The 26675-nt window shown below is 40.3% G+C and overlaps 1 protein-coding gene across 1 annotated transcript in view; it reads left to right on the top strand.

Annotated features, from left to right (window-relative positions):
* Window positions 1–26675, top strand: part of exoc4 (exocyst complex component 4) — a 155628-nt gene that overhangs the window by 30558 nt on the left and 98395 nt on the right. The window contains exons 9-11 of the mRNA XM_042511086.2: window positions 6996–7141; window positions 7417–7505; window positions 25578–25674. Of these exons, the coding sequence (XP_042367020.1) occupies window positions 6996–7141; window positions 7417–7505; window positions 25578–25674 (332 nt within the window). The remainder of the gene's footprint in view (window positions 1–6995; window positions 7142–7416; window positions 7506–25577; window positions 25675–26675) is intronic.

Raw genomic sequence — 26675 nt, 5'->3', positions numbered from 1 at the left:
CGAATTTATCAGGCCTTCTCTTTTTGTTTTTTAGTTTCCCTTTTTTGTGGTAATTTTCGGGTAATTTTCTGGTAGCTTTTTTCAAATCTTTTACCGATTTTTGGGTCATTTATTGTGAATTTGCTCATTGCCTTCCTTGTTTTTGAAAGAAATCAAGCTGATTTGCTCAGGTTTCAAATGATTAACCTGATTACATGTACACCTGGTATTAATATACAGGGTTGGTTAGTGACAATTAATTAGTAATCAGGATTATGTCATTAGTTTGCAAAAAGTGTAATCATACATTGTCATGGATTACTTATATTCTTGATAACGTCATTAATATGACAATTTTGAAATTGTGAAAAAGATTTTCATGATAGCCAATGCTCTGTTAACTCAGAAAGAGTGTCTGACATACAGGGTGTTATAGACAAATGCTCAACTTTGTGGCAGACTGGTGTTGAGTCAAGATGGAAAGTTCAAGCAGCAGTAGTCTTTGTATTTGTATTGGTGGAACTCAAACTTTTGTGGCTGCGTCCATTTTTTAGATGTAATACTTTCAATTAGGTCTGTCAAATGATTCTTTTTTAAAATTGCCATTAAACAGAGCATGCAGTTGTTGTGTATGGATTTAAAATAATTGCATTTATACTTGTGGTCAATTGGATCACGGTCCATCCTCAGTGCGTTTTGGGTACATTTACACCTCTACTTTCACGTGGTCAAGCTCTATCGAATAAAAATGCGATCACCCGTAACATGTTAATGCAACATGTAAAGGGAATTTAGGTCTTCCTCTGATAACCAAGCTTTGGGGTCATTGCAAATGAATATTGTCAGCCAATTTGTTTAGTTTGGTCACTTTCAGAATTGTGCTGTTCTGCATTGATGTAATGCTCTGGGTGCAGTCACTGAAATAACTCTGTTTTGGCAGCTGTGATGCTGCTGCTGTTCATCATCTCTAAGCTGTGACAGTCTGTGACAGAAGGACCTCTTCCTCTGCATCACTTGCTTTTTCACTCTGCTTTTGTCTTTGCCTTTTGTGTCCCTAATTACAGTTTTGCACATATCTCAGTGCAACTCCATCTTTCACTCTAATTTCATTTTTTTGGTCACTCTCATATCTTTGCAACAAAATCTTACTGTAATTTTTCTTCTTTCTGTAATCCAGTACCTCTGACCGTTTCGTGGTTTCTTTAGTTGTCCTTATTTCTGACACTTCTGTGTCACTTTGTAAATGTGTCTCACTGATGAGCTGTGCAGTCATACACAGTGTCTGTTGCATGAGTAATAGAAATTTTAATGAGATTGCACATGCTTGACCTGATGGGTTAGAGAGAGGAGGAGGGAGAAAGAGGATATTGTCTTATTCATAGTATGGAGACTACTATAGTACATCGAGGTTGTATGAGTAGATGTTTTATCAGTGAACAGCAGACTGAGTGAATCTAGCTGTAAAATTGCAGCACTTCTGTGAGCAAAGCATGTAGGAGAACTAGGGTTGCTAACATGAAAATGTAAATGGATGTATCTAGAGCTAGTGTTTGGTTTATCTGTTCTGGGCTACTGTAGGTACCACATGGCAGACTCCGTGACAGACGATCCTCTCCGTATGTAGTTACAAATTTCTCATTCTAAGGTAACGAAAACACCACGAATCTTATTTTCAGGTGATTCTCAACTCATGCAAACATATGCCATTTCTGCAAATAGATGCCACTAAGTCCTACACGCTGGACCTTTAATCCGGTAATTTCATTGAGATCAAGATCTCTTTTACAAGAGAGACCAGAGTACAGCAGATAGAAAGAAAAACAAACATAGCCAGTCATAAAAAAAGGACATATAGCCTCAGAGACAATCAGACATCACTAAACAGATCTGAAGATGAAAGTCTGTATTGTATCATTGGGTCTTGTTGTGATGGTGGTGGAAGGTATTGTTATACATGTGGGTCCAAAATTAACTGTTTGAGATCTTGTGACTGTCATGGCCGTAGCATTTTATTCATTTTATTTTCATACTCTGCAAACCACGCAGAGAGCCCAGGCACATGGAGGTGTCTGCATTTAATATGTTTCTCCGCTTTAAATGATTCAGGCTTTTACTTTAATTTGTCCCCATCCGTACGTTGTGCCTTCTTTGCATTGAGCAGATAGTGGGGAGTGTGTTACGTGTTATGTGTGACATGTTTGTAATACTAAATTCTTCAGAAAATACTTGAATAGAGCAGTTGTCAGGTGGAAACTACATTGAATCACCAGAGTGCTCATAACAGAACTTAAAGATAGCATATTTCAAGAATAAAATGACTTCATTTATGTTGCTGTGATGCATTTGTTATTGAAAACTCTCATTTATAAAAAGAAGCTTAAGACACTGCTTGACAACTGAGGATGAAGTCCTCAGTTTCTGAAATTGTTATTATTCTTTATAATTGGTTTGCATGCTGCACAATAAGATGGAGTGAGTCATCCTATCCACTTAAAAAAAGAAGAAAAAAACCCACAAATTTCCAGTAGTTTGAGTTTGCAACAAAGTAACCCTTTTTAAGGCCAACGCTATGCTTGTTATCCAGGCAGCTTTGTAGATTTGAGGTGACGTTAAACAAAACTTTACTTTTGCAGCTTATTAGCTTTGTACCAAGGGTTTGCTGCTGATTAGAGATAGATTGGTGAGAAACCAACCCTCTTTTTTAGACTTCACTTAGAGGTGTTAAATTACCAGTAACTGGTTATTTAACTTTGTCTCTTGTGTTTTTTCTCTCCCTTCTCTCTTTCCATTCCCATTTTCTCTTTAGCATTCTTTTCAGTGTTCACCCTCCACCTATAATCCTTTGCTCTTTCTGTTCTCCACAACTCCACCTTTATCTCTCCTTCCATGTTACTTTCTGCCTCCCATCCCTCTCTCCCTCTATCTCTCTCCCTGTGCTATCAGTCCAGTTAATTGCCTCCAAAGTTCACTCTGTCTCTGGGCTAATGCAATTTAAGTAGGGTCGGAGCCCCTTCATCAGCCCAGCGCTGGCATTTCATTAAGTCTACTTGGGCGTTAGCTTGCAAGCAAGTGGGGGTTTCGCTCCATCAGCTCATCATTAGTAATTAATACACTGATAGGATTAGCTGCAGCATGAGGCTGGTGGCAAGTGGAGGCCCTGGCGTTGTCAGTGGGAGAGGGCGCGTGTGATATGGCCTCCAGCGCTGCCTGTGATGTGGGAAGGTATGTCAGAGAGTAATTACATGTTTGGCAGAAAATCTTGTTTGCATGTTTAATTTGGCATATTTAGATAAGCTATATGACACCAGACTTATTTAACTTTACATGACAACCATTTTAAGCCTTTTAAGTCTTTTTTTCAATAACTCCAAATTGTTGTCAAGTCCAAAAGTCAAAGTAAAAAAAAGTAATTGTTTCCGGTATTCACACCATAAATCAATTAGCCAAAACATTAAAACCACTGAAAGGCGAAGTGAATAACATGGATCATCTTGTTACAATGCAGTGTTTTTCAGGGAAACCTTGGGTTCTGGCATTTATGTGGTTGCAACTTGATGCCCTTCACCCAACCCAACACCATTTAGACTGAATACACCCCCTCATTGCATTCAGATGGAAAATGCACTCCTCAGGAATGACCTAAAGGAACATGACAAGGAACTCAAAGCGTCAAACTGGCCGCAAAAATTGCCAGATCCCAATCTGACCAAACATCAGGGGGACAAAGTACCCCAGAGGAACCCCTGATCCTCAGTGGGGCCTCCTTGAATCGGACTTGGCTCAGACCTGCTGAGACATGAACACAGGACCTTGGGGGTATCCTGTGGTGTCTGGTACTAGGTTGTTGACTGCGGGTCCTTTGAGTCCTGTCGGTTTTGCAGTGGGACACTGGCATGTCCCATGCTTGCCAAACCACATATTTGGCAGTGTGTCATGATGCATTGTCCTGCTGTGCGCCACATAGCCGCAACCATCAGGGAGTGTCGCTGAGGTGGCATCTACATAAATGTTAGGACCCAGTGTTTCCCTAAAAACATTGCATTGTGACAAGATGATTTGTCAGTGGTTTTAATGTTTTGGCTGATCTGTGTCTTTTTATCTTACAAAAGATTCCTCTTTAATTCATGTGTTGGTGTTTAGCCTTTCAAATACAACATTTTCATTGCAGTCAAAAACGTTCTGCTCTCTTGCTTACCGCACACAAAGGGAGGCACGCAACTGTAATAACATGGTGGTCTAGCAGCGATCTAACACCACCATTTTTTACATTTCTACATTAAAGAAAGTTAATATGATTTTAAAAAAAAAAGGAAAATATGTTCAAGGAGTTTTTTAAAATTTTTTTAGTGTGATGTTATCATAAATATAACCACAAATTAAGATTTGAACACAAAATAATTATTAGAATTAGATGAAATAAAATGATATGATTCAGTTTTTAAAAGGCATTCCAACAAGATGCATTATTTTTCATTGTTATGCACTCGCATGTACGTTCATGTGCGCACACTGAAATTAACATCGATGCTAGCATGTGACGGCTTTCCCATGCATGACGAGGGGAGCTCTCCGCAGCGTTAATTACATCATTACGGTCGGGATGGATCTCCATCTGCTTGGCCATTACTCCTGTCCCATTCTGGGCTGACCCACACTGCGCCTCAGAATTAGACACACACGGGCTAAATGGCCCTGCTAAATTATGAAGCTATTAGATATGGGAGGCTATTTTAGAACATATGTATTCACACAGAGAAAGGAATGACGAGGGGCGAGAGAGAGAAAGGGGACGATGAACTGAGGTAGACGGAACATGGGAGAGAAAATAGAAATGTGAGAAATGAGAGATGAAGCACCGAGAGATTTTGAAAAATGAGAGCCAATGAAAGCAACAGAGGGAAAGTGCAGATAGAATGATAGAGTGGAGTAAGTTAACTTTCTCTGTCTGGCCACAGTTTCAATGTGCTTGTCCTCAGCTATTGTTAGAAGTTGATAAGATTTTTATGAAGCGTGATAAGACGTTGATGGATTTCACCATGGATCATGCAGACAGATCGAGGAAATGGTCGACGGCATTTTTTACACTGGTCATCAAAAAGACCCGGTCACATCAGCGGCCTTTTCTCAAAGTTTGGATTTTCTGTTGTTTCTCAGGCTTACTAAACAGTGTGTTGCTGTGAACTGTGATATGAAAAATCCCACTAAATACGAAACCTGCTGTCAGGGATGTCCAAAGCTGATCTGCTAGATACGTCTATCTCTGCTTAACAAGGCATTTTTTTAAAACGGCAAGTTGACGTCAAATGCGATGTAAAAATAGAAGAATAATTCATCAAAAATATCCTTGGAACTCTGCAACAAAATTGAATTGCACCTGAATATTACCAAGGTGGCACAAGAACGGCAAAGAAATTAAAAGCAGTGCAAAGGGATATAGAAATAAAATTAAAGTGACACCGGAGAGATTTAGGTTAAACATTTTCATCAAACACAGAATAGCAAACCGAGTTTTTATAAATCCACACTGCAACACTTTTCTGACCATGACCGTGAGTGACTCGTGGTTCCTCCTTTGTTTTGTAGAGAGCTCCTCAAAGGTAGAGCACAATCTGACAGTAAATGTATTTAAATGTGTGTATTTTTTTAACCAAATTCTAGAAGAAGGTTGTACAAAGGCCCTTTGGTTCGAGGAATTTTTTTATGAATTAGTTGATAGATGAACAGGGCAGGCAGGTTGAGGTTACAGGATATGAATGTGAGTGGGAGCTCTAAGGTTATTAATAAGCTTGAGTACTCCATGTTACATTATCTAAGGATGATAGTGTTGAAAGAGAAGGCAATGAATGTGATACATCAGGGATTAACATTAATGTAGCTCCTGTGATTTACTTAACCCTGTTTTTGACAGTTAATGCTTTGTTGTTTGGTATAAGTTTGCATTGAAAATATCACATAATGTGTCATTGGACATATTATAGTGACTGTAATATTACATTACAGGGCTGTCCTAATAGCTTTGAAGCTTCTACTGTCTGAATTGTAATCAATGTCAAAATCTATCTATCTATCCATCTCTCTATCTCTCTGTCTGTCTGTCTGTCTGTCTGTCTAACTTTTATGGGCAAGCGGTTATTGCACATTTTAAAGCCATTTCACTCCAGTAAAAAGAAAACTCAAAGAAAAGTCAAATTTTTGTCCTTGTCCTTTGTGGGTAGTTCTCACTGAAGCTTCAAAGCTCTAAAACTGGTATTCATGACATCCCAAATCCTTTTATACCGACTTTACCATGACCCATCCTTTTTACCAACTCTGAAGCAAAATGTTACCAACATAGAGGTGCTAGATATTCATTTGTAACAAAACAGGTGTAATTATTAGATATGTAAAAATACATTAATCAGGATTGATAGGATTCAGTGATTAACATCCAACATCACTGATGCAAAGTGAAAACATTAGTACTCACCATGATATTTAAGATACACCTTTATTTTGAAATTTCTATGGCATGTCTGCATCAGTGTTTCCTTTTAGATGATCTCGAGGAAATGATTTCAGTTTGTGTATGAGCGCATTTTGGACTTTGTCAGCACATTTTATCAATATTGTGATATAAGGATAATCATAATAAGTTTGGTTATTGTAATTGTGATTTGAAATGTTCATATTGTTTCATTTTTAATATTGATCACAGGCCCCTGATATCAGCAAGTATAATTTTGTAGAATAAGACAATATCGTATTATGATGGAACTTGTGATTAACACCCTCAAGTAATTAGACAGACTTTTTATTTGTTATCTAAAATATTTTTTATTATTCTAATCAGGCTGCTGGCAGAAAACAACAACCATATAAAGTACTGTCTTATTCAAAAGCACTTTGGATGCAGTCAGTGTGCATGGAAAGATTGAACCAATATGACCTGGCTGAAGGACAGTCTCCCAGAAAAATATTAGCGAGGTACTTCTTATTCTCCTGCTTTTTAGCTTTTGACCCAGTGCTCTGTTTTTCAGGTTCTGCTCATGGAGTATCTGGACGTGAAGAACAGCCGCAGTGCCACGGAGCCATCGGCTCAGCTCTCCTATGCCAGCACTGGCAGCGAGTTTGCTGCCTTTTTTGCAAAGAAAAAACCACAGCGTGCCAAGCAGTCCCTCTTCAAGTAAGGATCACACCCTTTGCTCTCTGCCTTGTGCTACAATAGAAATAATCAAAAAATAAATTACTCTGTATGTGAGAGGAGTCTGAAATTTAAATATGTCCAAAGACCAAAAATATATTTAAGGTTAGTTAATACAAATAAATAAAAGTGACCTGACTTTGGTGTGTTTATCATCTCATTCCCGAGTGTTCTCTGCTATTTTCTTTTTCTGTTGCATTGTGTGTTTTGTTATGGCATCGTGTGCCCACTTGTTGAACTCTGTGTGTGTTTTGTAGGTTCGAATCATCTTCCCATGCCATCAGCATGAGTGCCTACTTGAGAGAGCAGAGGCGTGAACTCTACAGCAAGAGTGGAGAATTACAAGGTGAGGGGGTTGGGGTGGGGGGGACGGGGGGACTCCTGAACAGCTGGATTGGAGAAGTAAAGTCAAGATGGGTGTTAGGATAGCGAGATGAAGGAAATGGAAAGAGAGATGACGGAGCAGAAGGTGTGAAAAGTATTGACAGTGGAGTGAAAAAAAGGAAGAGGGATAAATTGGGCCAGGTTTGTGGTGTGTGTTGGATACAGCAGGAGAGAAAAGAGCAGCTGGAACACAGAGAGAAGGTTGAGGTCAGGTGGAAGGATGAAAAAAAAAGCGAGGGAGGGAGGTTAGAGGTGTTTTGGTTGAGTAAGAAAAAAGAAATAGAAAAAATAAGAGACCTTGAAGCATTCTAAACAGACTGAAATAATAGATAAGCGCAGGTAGATACAAGAGTGGAGGCAGGAGTGGAGAGATTATGAAAAGATGGCAAACAGGTGTGTGTCTTGCCTTGAGTGGTAACAGGTTGAAGAGAAGGTGGAGGGAGGTGTTCGGGTAAGATGGAGGCAAAGGTGCGGAAGGATCCAGCCAAAGAGCAATAGGGGGAATTGGGAGGGGTTTGGGGGTGGAGAGGCAAGATGAGAGCATGAGGGAGTGGCGTAACAAAAGGTGGAGATAGGGAAGGGCACGTTGCAGGTCAAGAAGTTCCACTCAGGAAAAGAAAGGCAGACAACAGGATTGCGAGGAAAGGAAAATAGAGATAGAGATTGACGAGAGGCAGAGAGCAGGGTGACTTTGCAGAATCCGCCTACAGGGAGAGGCCTTGAAAACCTCTCACTCACTCACACACACACACACACACAGACACACACAAAATAGCACAGTGAGTGAGCTGCACAGCACATACCCTGGAGAGTCTAAGCTGTTCTACCGCTCCTACTTCTTCTGTTTCTCTCCCTCTCTCTCTCTTTCTACTTTCTGTTTCTCTGCCTATGACCTTGAGGTTTCAATCAGCAGTGCCTGACAGCGCTGTTTGTCTGCTACTATTCCTTTTTTCACAGCAAGCGCCTCATTGACATTGTTTGGATAGAACAGAAAAGGTGGGAGATGGAGCGAGACAATAACAGTAAAGAGCTTTTAATTTGTGGAGACGACTCGACAATACATACAGAAATAATCCTTTGACAGTGTCGGCATAACTAATCATGACTATTTAAAGGTCCAGTGGGTAGGATTCAGGGACATATATCGGCATCAATGGAATCTAATATAATAAGTATGTTTTCTTTATTGTATAATCACCTGAAAATAAAAGTCATTGTTTTTAGTTACTGTATAATGAGCTGTTTATAAATACATAGGGAGTGGGTCCTTGTCTACAGAGTCCACCATGTTTCTACTTTTAATGTGAAGTTTCAGCTGCTTACAGTTCCGATGCCACGAAATCCCCCTAAATCTCACACACTTCTTCTTTAAGGTAAACTGTTTGTTTAATGTAGTATTAATTAGGGATGCGTGATATTACGGCACGTTACACGATTTCTGCTGATATGACAAACCAATATTTTTTTTTTATTGACAAAGTGAACATGTGCAAAACATCAACCGAAAGTTTAAGTTGTTGTTTGTTTTTTTTAAAATTTTGCAAAATGAATTAATATTACAGACATTAAAAAGCATTGTATTATATGTCTGGTGGGCCATCACGGTAGGAGTATGTATGACATAATGTTAATTCCACCACAGAAGAGACTTGATGTTCACTAAAATTAGGTGGGGAAAAAATGGATATATATTGATATTGGTATCAGCTATCGGCCAAATCAGTTGTTGTATATCAGTATATCGGATATCGGCAAAAAATCCAATAAAGTGCATCCCCAGTGTTAATTAGGCTTCTCTTAGCATTTAACTTGAAAATAAGCAAAGGACGGAGTTGACTAACAACCCTAGAAACATTTCAACACAGATTGCAGTTCTTCTTTTTGTCTGACAAAAAAAAAAAATGCCACTCATTCAGTAGCTAGTCTGTAAATGTATGCAAAATGTACTGCCTCAGCTCCCCCCGGCACAAAAAGAACAGCATTGATTAACTGTGGATAAAGGAAAACCCCAAATGGTCTTCAAATAACAGCTCACTTTTTTTTTTATTCCTCCATCTGTCGGTTCCTCAGAAAGAAAGGGGGGGAAAAATATTTTTTTTTGACTGGCTGAATGCCTCGGAGCGTTTATAAGAAGATGAGATTTCTGTGGGCTTTCATTTCACCTGTCACAATGCGTAGCACCGGCCACGAGCCTAGGCCGGGGCCTGAATGGCTGCAAAGAGATTGAAGGAGTAAGAAATCATTTAGAAAGTGAAATAAGTCGACTGTGATGGAGGGAGGGGGAAAGATGGATGGAGGGAAGGAGGGAGGGAGAGGAAGGTTAAAAGTCATTGTTTTCATCAGGGTCCAGCGAAGAAGCCATTAAGAGATTTCTGAAGGAAGAAATTAGAAAAATATGTATTGAGACGGTGTGGAAAGGGACTTTTTCTCTCTCTTCAAATTAAACTTACTGTAGGGAGGGAGGGAGAGGAAAAGAGTTAGAAACGAGAGATTGATTTGATGAGTTCTTCTGGCTGTGGGATTACTCAACACTTAAAGCTTAGTCATGTGTGTCTCTTAGTCTCTCTACTTGGAGTTCCTAAACTCTTTTTTTCCCCTCAACGGTCTGCTTCAAGTCAATATAGTTATTAACTCAGATGCTCACCAACACAGCCCTGGAAATAAGAGTTTGATTGCTCGTTTTAAATCCAGCCATGCACCGTTGACAAAGGAAGAAAAATGGTCATGCACTAAATAGAGTACAAAGTCAAGACTACAGATGCCTCTGCAGTTTTTGCAGGGAATTTTTGTTCTTTTGTGAATTATATTACAGACTGATATAAATATATGTGTTCATGTCAAGAGGTTACAGTAACTCATGTGTCTATGTTCAGTTTCCTAGATTTTCTTCATCCCCAAAACAAATGGACCAGGATAAAACACTGAATAAAGCTGTTTCACACAGATGTGGAATGTAACTAAGAACATTTACTCAAATTTGAGGTACTTATATTTAACTTTACTCTATTTGTTTAATGCCACTTCATACTATTACTGTACTACATTTACTTCACATTTATGTGAAAGTTGTACGTACAGAGTTTTGCATAAAGCCCCCCCTCCCCAAAGTAAAATATACTATTTTCGTATAAATTAAACTACCCAACAGTTTACAAAAGTGCAGCTGCAAAGATTAGTTGATTAATCAATAGCTGATTGACAGAATTTTTTTTTGGCAACAATTTTTCATGAACATTTATAATCATTTGAGTCATTTTTTAAATGTATTTGTTGGGGTTGTTTTTTGTCACTGCCAGAGTCTTTTTTTGTCTGGTGGTGACTACTGTAGAAATATGGCAGTACATCATGGCAGACTTGAGTAGGACACGCTCCCTGTGTAGATCTAAATAACTCATTCAAAGGTAACAGAAACATTTAGTTTTTCCAGGTGATTATACTCTAAGGAAATGTACATAATATTCCATCTCTGCCAATAAATCCTCCTAAATCCTGCACACTGGCTGGACCTTTAAATAAGAATCAGAGCTGTGGTGGTTGTGCAGAAAGTGTAATGATTTCGTAAGCTAGCCACAGCCACACATCTCTAATGGGTTTGAAATTAATCTGTAATATCTGTAATTTATGTCTCCAGAGTGTTGTAAGGACTCGCCATATATCATTACACACATGCACACGGCTACACAGGCTCATATTCACATGCCTCGCATACACGTGCAAACACACAGGGGGACTTAATTGCTTGCCTTCTCCACTGGAGCACATCTCGTACGCTTCAATTAATCCAATGCTTCATCTAAAGACTTTATTACGGCTCCATATGTAGCCACATCTGGAATATGTGTGGTGAACGTATGCAGTGAGACCGCCAGCTAGTATAATCTTCGTATATACAGCAGAACCTCAGCTGTCTGTCTGAATGTGTATATGGTGTTTGCGGGGGTGTTTGCACCCTTGGCAAACCACTACTTCAGAATCACAGAACCCCATCCAGATTCAATCACATCCCCTATGAATAAATTATGAAAATAACAATTTTCCAGCTATAGATGTGTTACCATGCCCCCATATTCCTGTGCTATCTCCCAACCTCTAGACTTTTACATCTCCGCCCCTTGCTATTTTTATTGCCTCTTTGTTGTGTGTTTGTAGTCAGCCGGATGACTCGCAGTACCTCAGTGGTCATCCGAGAGGTGAAGTGTGAACATATCTCAATAACCACCGCAGTCTTGCACCACGCCGAGTTAGTAATGCATTTACAGCCTTTTTCTTTGATTTTATTTCTCTTTGTGCCGCGGCTGTTCATTGTGTTTTGTGCGATATTGCCTTGCCCTGGGGCACGCTTGATGTGACAACCCCCTCCTCATGTGACAGCCGTACACAAAGCCTGCCTATCACCACATGCTTGCCCTGGATATACACGTAAACAAACATGCACACTTCAGATTTTCCCCTTCTCGTGCAGGCACCTACATATACTCCCTCACCCAACTCTCTCCCAACCCTGACCTCCATTCACTTCCCAAGACATATTCGGCTCCAAATCTATTTCACACATTCCCTGTTTTCCTTTTGATATTCAAATAGACTTTATGCATGATGTCCGGCAAACAAAAAGAACAGTCCAGCTGAGTCCCCTATGCAAGCAATATAGTTACAAACAGCTCACTCTCTCTCCCACACCTTTAATGCTCGGTCTGAGATGGAGAAAAAAGGGGCTTCTTGTTTATGTGTAAGAGCGTCATGTTCCCATGAGAGGAGCGGGAACAGTGAGAGGAGGAAGAGAGTGCCTGCTGGGGGCGACCAGAAGTGGTGTTCCTTGTCAATCTGATTTGTACACCCCAATGAGGAGGGGAGAGAGAAGAGGTGCAAATGGAAAAATGTCTAGTGGGAGACACGGGTGGAGGTGACAGTGGGTGGGATATCAGGGGTGGAGCTAGCAGATGTTGATAGCCACGTGTTCAGAGAAGTGCATGTGAGTGTGTGTGTGTGTTTGTGTGTGCAACATGAAGTGGCAGAAACAGCATGTTCCTGCCAAGGGATGTGTGATGTTACACACTTTTGCTAGACAGGGATTGTGATTGCAGGAGGTAGATTGTATTACGTTTAAGAGAGTCAGTTTTCAGAAAAGCTTGGATATTTCAGAAAAGTGATGGGGTCATTGGTGGAGGGTTTAAAGAGTCACTCTCATTGACTGCGCCCAAAAACTAGTTTACTCCACTATCCCACCTTTTTCATTTAGATCACTCCTCGAGAAAACTAGCCCATATTCTCCACATCTAAACTCCTTCTTCATCACTTTCAGATAGGGGTGTAAGAAAATATTGATACACTTGTGTACTATCACAATATTACGTTTGATGATAGTGTACCTATTCTACACACACACACACACGATTTTACACGCAAAGATTAGTGGGGGTGGCTGATTTTGTGTGGTATTTACGGGGTTTGGTGCTTTTTAAGTGCTTAAAGACTATGTTCAGTTTACTGCTTTGTCTTACAAGAGACAGTTTAAACAAATGAAATAGTCATAGATGTCATATTGACAATTAAGATGTGTTGATTGATTCACAATGTCAACTTTTGCATGAAGTAACATGAAAGAAAACATCCCACCATAAAAGTTGTCTGTAGTTTCAGGTAGCCTTTGAGCAGCAAGGTGTAGCTGCTAAGTTTTAACTAAAGATGAAAAGGTAGTAAATCATCTTTTCATTTTCTAATTTTAGATGACTAATGTATGTAAACTTGGCATAGTCGCAAAAGTGGTTACATGACCTGTGAAATGAACCACAACTGAACCGTATGCATACACAAGTCTGTATGTGCATCATAGTCGCACTGCTGTACTTGAACAAATTGCACTGCACCAATGGTAGTGTTTGAACACCCGACTGCCACATTCCTCAGTGTTGTAATCCATCTAATCTAAAGTAAACACAATAAATACAGGCCTATAAACAGGCATAGTCAAAAAGGACATGCTGCTAGCTCTTAAAATTAGAAAATTTGAAAAAAAACCTTGATATATCAACTTGCTTACAGAATCGTAACCCCTGTATTACAATACGTAAAGTAACCTTGTCACGAGTTCCTCACGCTCTATTTCTATTGTACAATCACCGACTCTCCTTTTCAGTTATTCTTCTTCCAGTCATTCATTCTCTTCATTAGTTGTCGGAATTCAAGGATAATGGTTTTTCACCCATCTTGTGGATTGATCAATACTTGACTTCCGCTGACCTTGCAATTATGATTTATCATCTTCGTAAACGAGCCTTGGATGTACCTGGACTCTGTCGGTGGAAAAGTCAATAATTATTATAGAATTATAATACTTGAATGTCGAAGACACCTGCTTAGCCATGATCGATGCCTTCCATTTATATTTCTTTTCCCCTCTCCTTGCTTTCTTGCTCTGTTGAGATTTGATCTTTTGTGCTCATCTTTCTTTTCTGGTGTCAACTTTTTTCTCGCTCTTTGCTACTTGGAGATTGACATTTTAATTTGTGTGCGTAGGTGTCTTAATGTGGAAGACTCAGTAGCATCAAAAACAAATGATAAGCAAATTAAATACTGCCAAAGTAAGCAACGTATTGTATGTTCATATGGACCAGCCATAAGTAAATGTCAGCCAAATGATTAAAATAAACCCCACATTTTTAATGTCATAGTTCTCAAAAACAGATTACATAAAATGTGTACTAGTGCCACTTTTTTCTCCAAGGTGCTTACAGTAGTTGTGTGTATGAGCAAAAATCATTTTACTGTGGAGTTGGATTTCTTTTTTAACTGAATTATAAACTCTCCTCAGGCTATTCTAAACTCCAAATTACATCTTATATGCTGTAAAATAAAAAAATGATTTACCATTCTCAATAAAGCTAATGTCTCTTTTCCAAGATGTTATGCAACGGGTTGAATTAAAGAGGTGTAAATTATATAAAGGAGGTAATATTATATTCACATATGATTTACAACCTTATAGTAAGTTTCTCAGAAACTTTTGAAAGTCTCAGAATTAAGGGAATTAAGGAAAATACACACACAGTGCAGGGACCTTTTCTGTAAGGCAATACCATTTTTCATTGACCTGTCTTACAGTGAAAGGAAGACTAAAACTGAGCATACATTGTACAATTTAAGCCTGATTTTAGAAATTTTGGAACTTGAGTGCTCACAGTATACATAATAAAATGCCCCTTCTGTCCCTGCAGACTGTTCTGTCAACGACTTTTGTCTAAAATCTCTTAGGTATAAGTCCGTTTGCTAGCAGAAGTCTATAATGTTAGACAAGTGCTTCTCACAATAATGCATTAATACCAACATTTCTCTCATTCATATCAGTCATGATAGGAGGAGGATAAAACACCAAAGAGGAATGTATCCTGTTGCTGAAGCTCAACAAACCAGGGCTCCATATTTTCCATCCACATTAGGTGTCGTGTTGCCATGGCACTTTCAAAGATTATTTTTTCAAACTTTTTACAGGGGCAGTAAGAAAAAAAAGGCACTGATCTTAGGAAATCGACTTGTGGCTCTACTTAGTTTGCAAGAGCCTAACAACGGCTGACATGTCAGAAATTCATCTGAACTTCAGATGGCCGATCTAGAGCAGTTGATTGGGCCCTCGCTCCCTGCTGTACACTGTACAGCAAATGACGCTCAGAGTAGCTGAAATTGTTTTAAAAAATGAGCTATATGGCTCCAAAATCATGTCACAAATTGGTGATGTTAATGTAAATATTCTTCTCCTCTCTTCAGAATATAATCACGTTCACCATTTCTTTACAAAAGTGTCCCTCAATTGGTCATTTTTCAGAGCATAACATTACTCTGGAAGCTGAGTTATGAAGAAAAGGCCCGTGTCACACCGATGACTGATGAGGACTTTCATAGTTGTCATATGTGGGTGTATATTTACGCTACATAAAGAATGCCTGCCAAGTAATGTCATACATGACATGTCCGACATGCTGTAATTAAATGACATGTTGTAACCGAGTCTATACTTGAGTTCTGTACCCCTCAGGAATGCCACTAGAAAATGACATGTTTCCCCTCTTGCTCCGGCAGCAGGCCTTTATGAATCACTTTGTTCCAGCAGCGACATAACTGGGTTTGTAGATAAAAATGCAAGGTACCTCTGTTACCTGACAGGCTATTACTGTGAAAAGCCTTTATTTGTGTTCAGCATGAAAGCAAATATGGAGCAGCTCTGCATATTGTAGAAAACAGGCACATACACACACACACACGCACACACACGCACTCTGCTGCAGATGTCCTGGCTTTCAGGAGTTATTTTGTATGTCTTAGCTTGGGCTCATCATGTTCAATTTGATCGTACATAGATTTCAGCAAGGTTGATTGGTTAAAACATTAGAGATATGATTCCTCTCCTCCTCCTCTTCCAAGATACATACACACACTCTCACACACACACACACACACACATACTGAAACACGGATATGTACGCACACATAAATGCAGTGTTGGATTCTCGTCTGCTGTGGGACCAGTGATTGGATTACAGCAGCTCTGGTGCTGATATTAGAGTGGAGAATGGAGACAGTGTGGAAAATGCACTGTGGCTTCTAATAACGATATCAGGTTTTTACTGTATTGTTCATCACCCACCCTCTGGTTAGAAAACTGAAAGATAGAAGCTTGATAATGGAAAAGACATTGCAGGTGGTTATTTAAAGACTGACAGAGTTGCCAGCGCTTGACTCACTGTTGTTATGTCATACATTGTGAACCTATAAGTATTTTATAGGATCTTTACAAACTTGATGTTAGTACATTGTACTTTGAGCCCTATTTTTCAGTTCATTTAGTAAATGTGGCTCTCCACTTCTAGACAGAATAGGAATCGTAGATGATTATTCAAATGAAAGCCAGCAACCCCTGCTGGAATAACCTTGGTATGAGCATTGCAGTTAAACTGGATATACACCTGGGTATCAGCATCTGATACCTTTGATCAAAATACACCCAGTACCATGAAGTATCTAAACTTCTGCGGTCAGACAATACTTTTTTTTTAATGTTATTGTTGTTTTTTTCACAATGGGGTATAATCCCTGACCGCCCCAACTCCCTGCCGGATTTGCAAACTTTCTTTTGTTGGCATCTCTGGAGCCACTCTCCTCCAACGAGCCCTCAGTTCCATCGAAATCATTTTTCCACATCCCGGCTGGCGCCTGGAATCATCTCTGTCTGTTGGTTGGGTAACCTCTGACTTAAACACACACTGACCCCAATCTGACCCCACGCACACACCAGACTTCCTCGCAGCGGCAGGGTTGACATAAGTAAATGTAAGTGTAAAGGTGCTGACAGGACCAGTCTGGCTGCACTATCGCACACCTACAGTAGCCTGTTTGTTAATTGTTAGAAATCATATTTTAAAAGCTCAGTGCTAATGTTTTTCTTTTCCATTTGTAATTAATTTTAACAAGATATAGTTCTACTAACATGTAAATCCAGTTAGAAAACATTTTAGTTATATGTTATTTTTCCATAAAGCTTATGGTTATTATTATGCTTCTGTTAATTATTTAGGGTCAAGTTAGCTCTGCCTCCTGATCCAGCTTTGACCAACTGTCACACAGTCTTTGCAATGGCAATTGGAATAGGCTTCACATCCAAACAAGCTTTTTAATTTTTTTGTTTTAATTCCTTTAAGGGTCATTGTAATATATAATACTACTACTAATACTACTAGTACTACTGCTATTACTAATAATTGTGTAATACTGTATACCATGATATTAAGTGAGACAATTATCGTACTGTGGAAAAATCATACCCTACTTTTCACTGTGTGTGTGTGTGTGTGTGTGTGTGTGTGTGCAGACGGACTTTCACCAACTGTCTCTGTGGAGCTCACACTCCTGCAGCAGCAGCTACACCCCATACAGTCTGTGGAGTGGTAAAGTCAGGGTTCATCGATAGAATGGGCACTTCAGTGTACCAAATGCCACTAAAAGTATAGCGATGCTACACGCCATTATATTCACATTATGGGTATCAAATGAGGACCTGTATTGGTATATGTATCACCTTTAGGGTACTGGTATCATACATTTTTTAAAAGATACCCAGCCCTCATGTCAACCGAAATTAGTGCAGCATTAGGCAAAGCACTCTCACATATTAGTCACTACTTCCAAGTCTCATTCCATTATTCCATTTGTGCAGTTATGACCTTGAAACTTAAATAGCTGAGAAATGACAAAACTGATTCTCATTGCTGAACATCAGATATGGACAATATCTGCAAACTACAAGAAAACGTATTGTCACATTATCAAAGTGTAAACTTTTTAGGAAAGAAACTCTTTATCTCACTAAGACCTGCTGAGATAAAACATAAGCATGGCCAAAGTTATGAGATGTTCACATGACATCAAGATTTCGATCCTGGCGAGGTGACGCACAGATAAGTCAGACATTAAATGCAGCGAGAAAGTGGAAGCGGGAATAGAAATGACAGGCGGATGCAGAGGACAACAGAAGGAGAATAAAACGAGGTTGTAATAGTTTACACAGTGCAGACATTTAATCAGAGAGAAAGAGCTTGGTGTATTTTCCCAACCCGAGGCTAATTTCAATCAGCATTGGTCTTGTCATTATTGGAGGCTTTGACTGTCACCTCTGTGTTTACTTTTAATCTCAGACCTGCTGATTGGAGAAGATGGAGGGATGAACAAATGAAAAAGGGAGGGAGTGAGCAAAAGAAGGGGGAAGAAGGGCATGTGGGACATGAGGCTGCAGAGACCTTGGCACCTGCACCATAGCAGCTTCACTGGCAGCCAGATAGATAAACACTCACCTCTTGCTTTCCCAGCATGCAACAGGTTCTTCCGGCAGGGAACAGGGTGTCTAGTGTGCTGTCAGATTGCCTGCTGGGTCCAATCAAAGATGTGATGGCACTTGGTTTCTGGCCGATTAATTCTGCTGGTCTTTACTCACACACACACACAAACACTCACATGCATGAACTTAATCACTCATACGTAATTCTTTGTTACGGCTGACACATTCAAGAGACCATGGCAGTGAGAATTTTAGACCCTCGCTGATTGGAGTGATGCTTCAATAGATAGTGCTCGGCGTTTGGTGATGTAGACACAATTAATATTTTAGTTCCTTCCTTTTTGTGTTCTCTGGTTGTTGCTCGATTGGTTAGTTGGTGCACTTATTTGTCCCAGGCTGAAACAACTTCAAAATTATCTGATGGGTTTACATAAAATTTGCTACATATATTCAAGGTCTCTGAGAGATCATTTCTACAGATTTTGGTGCTCTTCTGACTTTTCCTCCAGCACCATCAATAAGTCAAAGTGTTTACTACTTCAGCATGTTGACAATGCATGTAGCTCATAGCACCATGGTGCAAAAGTGCAGGCTCTCAGACCTGCAAGCATGGCTATAGACTCTGAGGGCCCAATTTAAATTATCTGTGTTCTAAAATGCATGCCACAAGTGCATTTTGTGTGTTTTAAACTTCACTCTTTCTAATTAAATGACTTATAATCCAGGCCCAAAATAAGGAGCAAGGGGCATCATTTCCCATATCCCTTTAAAGGCAGTTGCACCTACACCTGGCCCACTGCTATTATCACGGCAAATTAAGCAAATCAGAGAAATGAGCGGTTTTCTGCTGAAAGTGATGCAGCACAGGTAAAAGATGTAGTTATAAAGTTCTCCAGACCAGGTTTTGAAGGTCAGTGGCGCTATTACTTTCTGCTGCCTCATAATAGCAATGCACCAACAATGCACCTGGCCAAACCTCATATAAAGACCTAAAGCCGGTGATGACTGTCACCCACTGCGTGGGTCTAGACAAGCAATGAGAGTTGTGCTGCCCAACGGTTTGCACCGGTCAAAGATAGTGCCCTTAGTCTTTTTTCTGTGAAAAGAAAAACCTTTAACACCTTACCAACTTTTGTGTATCTCTACAAAGCATATTTTCCAACTTCGCCACCACTTTCCAACAGATCGAAACATTCCTGAAGTTTAAAAGAAAAACAACACACATTTCAAGCTGTTCAAAGGGGTTTTTCTCTGACAAAATGTCCCTTACTTGTGAGGACTCTTCCTTGTGTCTCAAAAGAGACATTCTGCACAATTAATATTCATTCTGCTTCTGGAGTGCATTGTTGTCATACCAACACTGGCAGATGTGCATTCATTAGACTCAAGACCAAGGAGACACATTAAATAATTAATCCAACTCAATTTACACCTGAATTTATTTATACTATCATTTATTTATACCGTTTATTCTCGGCTAAGGGCTGGATTTGGTCTCCTGGTTGGGAGAGCAGCAGATATCATCCCATCAAATTAATTTTAATAATAGAAAGCTCTCATTAAGGCCCAATCAGACATGAAGACAGTCTGAGTGGAATGGGATGCCCGAAATTGACCAGAGAGTCATACATTATTGACACTGGAATCGTTCTTATTAGATCAGCAGGTTTCAACTCAGTGAATATGCAGCCGACAGCCAGTCTGAATCTTTTACAAGCATAGGCGTGCACACACAGTTAAATTGTATTTGAATAGTACACAGAGAATATTACCTGAATTGATCACTCCCAAACTAATTTTCATAGCATAACCGCTACAGACAAATGAGGCCATTGAGGTTGAAAATTGGATTATTCTATATGTTGCTTTCTATTTGCACAATTTAGCATGAAATGTGCAGTGCTGGCTAACGGCATGGATTAGGGGCCCTCAATCACAGGAAGAACACTGCCTCGCTGTGCCTTTTTTTTCACACAGGCCAACAATTGCTGTACATCCTGTGAAAAGGTGCAGATATTGCAGAATCCTTCCTGTCAAATTTGAACTCGGTGTTAATTCTCTCTATGCTGTCTTGACCAGCAGAGCCGGTTGTTGTCACTTTTGTGAGCCCACATAGTGTGTGTGTTTGGGGGACATGATTGTGAGTAAATCACGCGTTCGCCCTCCTGCCAGTCCCAATCAGAGTCTAGCTAGAACGATCACAGGCCTCTTTGATCCTCCTGAGTTGACACAAACACAAACCCAGCTTGGCACCCTGACTATAAAGGAGAGATTACAGCTGTGATCACATGCATGCATGGCATTGTATTCAGACATATGAATTAACAAAGCTTATATACATTTAGGAGTTTATGCTTGCTTGACTGAAAGGCAAGTAATACTTTATGTGCTCCACAATATGTTATGAAAAAATACTTATAATATCTATATTGTATGTAAGGATGATTCCCATGGGCATATTTTCATGGTGCAGACTTGTCAGTTTAACTTTTCTTATTTTGTCAGTATTGTTTTATGGAGACATTATACGCACAAGTAAACATAAGATATATCACTTTTTAAACATTAGTAAGGAATGTTGTACAGATGACAATATAGAGGCAGGGTAAGTTTATTTGTCAGGCATTTTTATACACAGAGGCAGCTCAAGGCCCTTTACACGATGAAGTTTTTAAAAGGGACACAGGTGTGAGACATTAAGTGCATACAGCTTTTTATATAAAGAAGTTCCAGGAAGAGTAAAAGAGTATAACACAAAAAACCCTTTTAATCAAATTGAAAAAAATTCAAAATGAAAATCTAATTAAAATAAGACCTAAAAGGCAAAATAAAAATGCATTTTCAGTAGTTTTAAAATCGGTACATTTGGTAAATTGACTTCTTTTCGCAGAAAAGAAGAAGCCATAGCAAGCATGTGAGCTTCAAGATACTTAAAAAATATTTGCATATTCAGACGACATATCATTGAATTATCATCTGTTGCTATATATGTGGAACTACACACTAGGGATGGTCACCGAAAACGGTACTTTTAAGGGTACTGACCGAATTATGTCGTTACTGTCAAGTACTGCTTCACTATAAATCCATCACGGCAAATGCTGGTACTTGAGAGCTCATCTGGGTGAGAACAAGAGGTTAAGAGAAAAGGTGGAAGTGCTGCAAAACGCCCCAAAGGCTGGCAGACAGCTACAGAGCTCCGAGGTCGACCTCGGAGCTCTGTGAAGCTGCAGATTCAAGTTCAGAGAGGAAGTGGAAGTGCCCTGAAGCCTGAATGCCGGCCACAGAGCTCAGCGGCTGCTCTGCTAGCTTCCCAGCATGCCAAAACTGTTGCTGCAACGCTGATCCGCCACAGTAGTCAACTATGTCAGCGCTACAGCTTGTTCAGAAATATAAAAGGTACCAATACTGAATTCAAGGTACCAAAATCAGTACGGGTACTGGATCATAAGTGAACCAGCTCTTGTACAAGCACAGCTTCAAACAGGGAATTATGAGTATTTGAACAAACGTCTGTGCTTGCCACTGCCCTTTTTCCATACAGGCTCACACATTTAGATCGCGGACACAAAACAGATTCAAACCACTTGTAAATTAGGGATTATGACTGTTCCTCTGCCCGCCTGTCTGGATTTCCCCATCTTGCTCTCTCTGACACACTCGCAGATGCATACAGAAGCACTCCAGTCCCAGGAGACGCTGGAGTGTGTTAAAGAAGGCATCACACGTTCGTTCTTTCCCCTGCCTAAATCTGGGCAGGGCCGGAATTCATCTCAGGATCAAACCCATTTCTCATCAAACCCAGGAAAGTGTAGCTAATGCAATTTCACTAAGTCACTGCCCGACTTGATTACATGTGGGCTGGGGAGCGCATGCTAAGGCGCCACAGGGGGCTGGATGGGTGTCACTGTGTGAGTGTGTCAGCATCTGTGTGCTTGAGGTTGATCCATTTGTTTTAGGCCCTCACAAGTGTGTGTGCTTGTTGTGTGTTTAAAGCAATTGTACCATATGTGTATATATATTTGTACCCATCTGTTTGTACACCTTAAATCTGTGGATGTTTTTATGGATAGAAGTTGTGTGTCATGTCCGTGTGTGTTGCAGACGGTGCAGTGGTCCTCGAGGGGGATTTCAGGCAGATTTGGCCACATTAGAATGTGTCGCCTCTTCCTTTCCAGCTTTCAGTTGCCGTCCCACTGAGCACCACACCTCCACACACACACCCCTCTCTGCACTAATCCAGGATCAGACCACACACCAAGGGGACCGAAATGCACACACACTCATCCAAAGAACACTAACGAATCCTCACAGGCAAACACGCAAGCTTTCACAAACAAAAAAATGGCACTTTTTACATATTATGTGGAGAGACGGCTGGCAGCAGTTTGGTGGCATCCTGACCTGAAACCGGAGCCACCCTGTCACGTCTAGACAACTCTGAAGAATCCCATGCATATTAATGCCGGCCTATTTAATATTCATCAGTGCTATGCCCTGTTGGCAGCTGGTCCCAGACCCCATGGATCAATGAGGTCTCTTCCTCGCTCCTTTGTCTGACACGGATGCAGATGTTTAGAGCATGAAATTAAATTGGTCACTGTCATTGGGAATACATACATGATAGTCAATTTGGTGCATGTGTGTGTGTGTGTGTTGTCGTTAAGACGTGGCTCTTGAAGCAGACAGGTAACGCTAACATCCCCAGAGTCTGTGACATGTTGATGTTATTCATGGGAACTTGCAAGTTGATGACAAGGAAACAAAAGTTTAGCCAACTCTTTCCACGTTGAAGATCAGCGAGTGAGAGAGATGGAAGCGAGAGAGGGAGGATGAGCAGGAGAGTGCGTTGGCGGCAGCTTTGTTTAGGAGCCTGTAATTGAGTCTTAATTGAATTGGCACCAAAGGAAGGATGAATGGATGGAGAGATGGAGAAAGAGAGTTTGAGTGAATTGGACCTCATCTCCGTCTCCACTTAGCAACGGGAACGTGGGCTCACCAAGCAGGCGAATTTCATGGCAACAGATCAGAATCAGAAACCCCTTGATTTGAAAGTTTTGGTTGGATTGAAAGCTTCCCTTGTCATTTTAATGAAAATACGGAGAGTGTTGTCTGCCATACTTTTCAAATGAAACTTGTTTCATTAGGGATGTATTATGGAGCCCCGGCACAGGGAACAATGGGTTGATATGCATTTGAATGCAAGGCTAGGCAGGCAGCGCAGGTAATGCGGAACAGGCTTTCGCACTGTAGCGAAGCGTCTTTGTGTTATATCACACAAGCTCTCGCAAGGTCGTATTGGACATGGAAATGAAACAGAGGGAAACAGCAGAGCAAGGCTTTGTGCCAAACTGAAATCTCACCTTCTCAGAACACACACACACACACACGTACCCATTTCGAAACCCTATCAAAGTAGCTTGGATCGCAGTCTTGTTTCATTTCTGTCCAGTTTTTCCACTTAACTTACGCTGTACACTTGACACCATATCGCACCTCATTTCAGCTGAACACACTCTAAACAGGAAAGTGCAGCCAGCATGTTGATGGTCAGCGTTAAAATCTTGTAAGCAGACTTTTTTTTCCTACAGTTTTCCCCACACAGAGTTTAATCTTTATCCGACTACAGCTCTGATCAAAAAATCAGGCCCGACCACAGCAGCAGTTTTGGGCCTGAGCCTGGTTGAAAATTTGTTACATTTGTTCTAAATAAAACATATATTACAAACTTAGGGCTGAGGTGTTTCATCACACCACTTCTTCTTCTATTCCTTATTTCAATAGTCTGACATCTTGTGCACGACCGGTTCGGGCAAGCTTGCTGCACCCCTTGCTGTGTCCAGTGCGCACAGCAGTCTACGGTGGTGATGATGATGTCTATGATGATCACCACTCTTCACTGCATGTCTCTTTCTCTATTGTCCCATCCCTCCCTCTCTCTTTCCTGCTTCCTCTATTGCTCTGCTGTTCCATTACTTTTCCTCTCTCAATCGCAGTAACCGCAGCCTCCTTTTGCTCTCTTTTTCTCTAGATTTAGTCCATTAAAACTCCTGTAATATTTGCATTAGAACAGCCAGTGACAAAACAAAACAAAAAAAAACACACTGGTAAACAGGCGAGAATGTGACCCGATTCAAGCCTGGAGGAATCTGTTTGGGTCAGGCCCAATCTAGCTCAGGCAGAGAATAAGATCTCTATATTAGACTCCCTGGGTTTTGAATCTAGAAGTTTATTCATTTTTCAGTCTCATGGACGTATTGTCACTGAGTGCTGTGGGACTTAAACCATACACCTATATCAAGAAATTCTAATGAATAACATTTTCTCGACTGCATAAGGCAGAAATGCCTCCCCCTGCTCTCCCGTCCTCTTATTATTCAACTTTACTTGCGTACACTGTATAAACATATACATGTGCACATGCATTCATGCAAAGTATTCTCTCAAAACCTTTATGCATGCACAAACACAAAGACAGTAAATCCTTTTTCCCTGCAGTTAGCTGTATTGACAGCGAGCCGCAATTTCTCCTCCATCAATTATATTGATTACTTCAGGATGAGTGGAGGTAATGAGCTTCGGTGTTCTTTCTTTCCCCTACGATCTCCCCTCGTCTCCTGTCTGCAGCCCCCTCCCCTCAGTGTCTACCTCCCCAGTTCCTTTCTGAGCATGTTACATGGCAATGATTTTCTGATTAACCCTGTTAGCTGTTGGGTTCACCCACACAGTGACGCAGGGGCACGGAGGAGTGTGAGCATGTGGGATGCATTTAGATTTGTGATGGAGAGCTGCACTGATTGAGTGATGTGTTTATTAGGGCTGAAGTTGTACTCCTGTACTGATTAAACCTTTTAATTATTTAAAAAAGGTTCAGAGTAATTTAAAAATGAAATAAAATATATTGACTAATGGAGGGAACATTATTGTTACATGATCTACCCTTCAGGGAGATCACAGTTCAGGGTCACCTACAGAGCAGCACTCTTGGGGTTGGTTTGTATTTCATGTCTTGTTAGCGAACAGGGCACAGTGATGATTGTCAAGTCACGAGTCTTGAGTTTGAAAGCACATCTTCAGATACACCAGAATCCTCTAAATGTCGTCCTGTTTATAAGTCGCAGTGCTTAATTTTACATATTGTGCAGTTTAAGTTTCCACTGCTACAAAACTACTATGTATAGGTGTATTTAAGTCCTGTTCCCTGTGTTCTAGGTGGTGCTGATGACAACCTGATTGAAGGTGGGGAAATGAAGTTTGTGTGTAAACCAGGAGCAAGGAATATCACTGTCATCTTCCAGCCTCTCCTCAGGTAAGGCACTGAGTGATGCACTAAACATCCGGCCAAAAAAAAACTCATTTGAATGTGGTTTCAAGGTGTGTTTCTTGTTTAACGGGATTGTGATCAGCATCTCAAAACAGCAAGAAGTTTAGAGTCACTCATCCACAATAAGACACTGCCGATTATATGATTAAGGCTACATTCACACTAAGACATTTAAGTTTTAAAACGCGTAACTATTGCTTTGTTTATTTCTCTCTGACTTTATACTGGCATGAGGGTAAGTAAATAATGACTGGATTTTCATTTTTGGGTGAACTATCCCTTTAGTCTTACGATAAAAGAAGGAATAGGGTGTCAATACAGCAATGCAACAAATTATTCATGTTAATCTGATGCCTCAAGATGTAGTTATGATATCACTGAAGATGTTACACTGTAGGCTTACTGGTATATTTTGTGGACAAAAACATGAAACCGCTGCTACAACATTACATCAGGACATCCTAATGTATGACACCTTTGATGTCCAGCAATCGGTGACTTAATCGGATGAGATTAAAATAAAGTTAATGGGTGACAGAGCCTGCCGTCTTTACCGGAAGAGTTCGGACAGATTTCCATCAACTTTACAAGACATGTGTGAAAGGGCCACTGGCGTCATACTGGTCTGTCACAGAGGATGACCAAACCACTCAAGACACATGATGGCTGGGACATGACTCAATACCAGTAAAATGTAAACTAATTATATTACATGGCCTCTTACTGACCATCTATCGATTTCAACCTTTTTCATGTTGAGCTGGATACCGTAAATCAAACATGATGTAATATATTGTACCTCCAGTTCCAAATGTTTTGCTGATACCATCCAAGAATTGGGATCGACAACCATCCGTGTTTTTATTTCCCATTAAATTTGAGTATAGTGAAGGGTTGTCTTTGTGGTGATGTTCTGTATGTCTGGTAGCTTTCTATACAGCGCTGTGGTCCCAGATGAGTAGTGTAAATCTAATAGTGGAGCGATT

Source organism: Plectropomus leopardus, chromosome 22 (assembly GCF_026936395.1).
Source record: "Plectropomus leopardus strain MGB_pleo_1.0 chromosome 22, ASM2693639v1, whole genome shotgun sequence".
In the NCBI taxonomy this organism is placed as follows: domain Eukaryota; kingdom Metazoa; phylum Chordata; class Actinopteri; order Perciformes; family Serranidae; genus Plectropomus; species Plectropomus leopardus.
The sequence above is the reverse complement of the archived record's forward strand: the minus strand, read 5'-3'. Positions and strand labels throughout refer to the sequence as shown.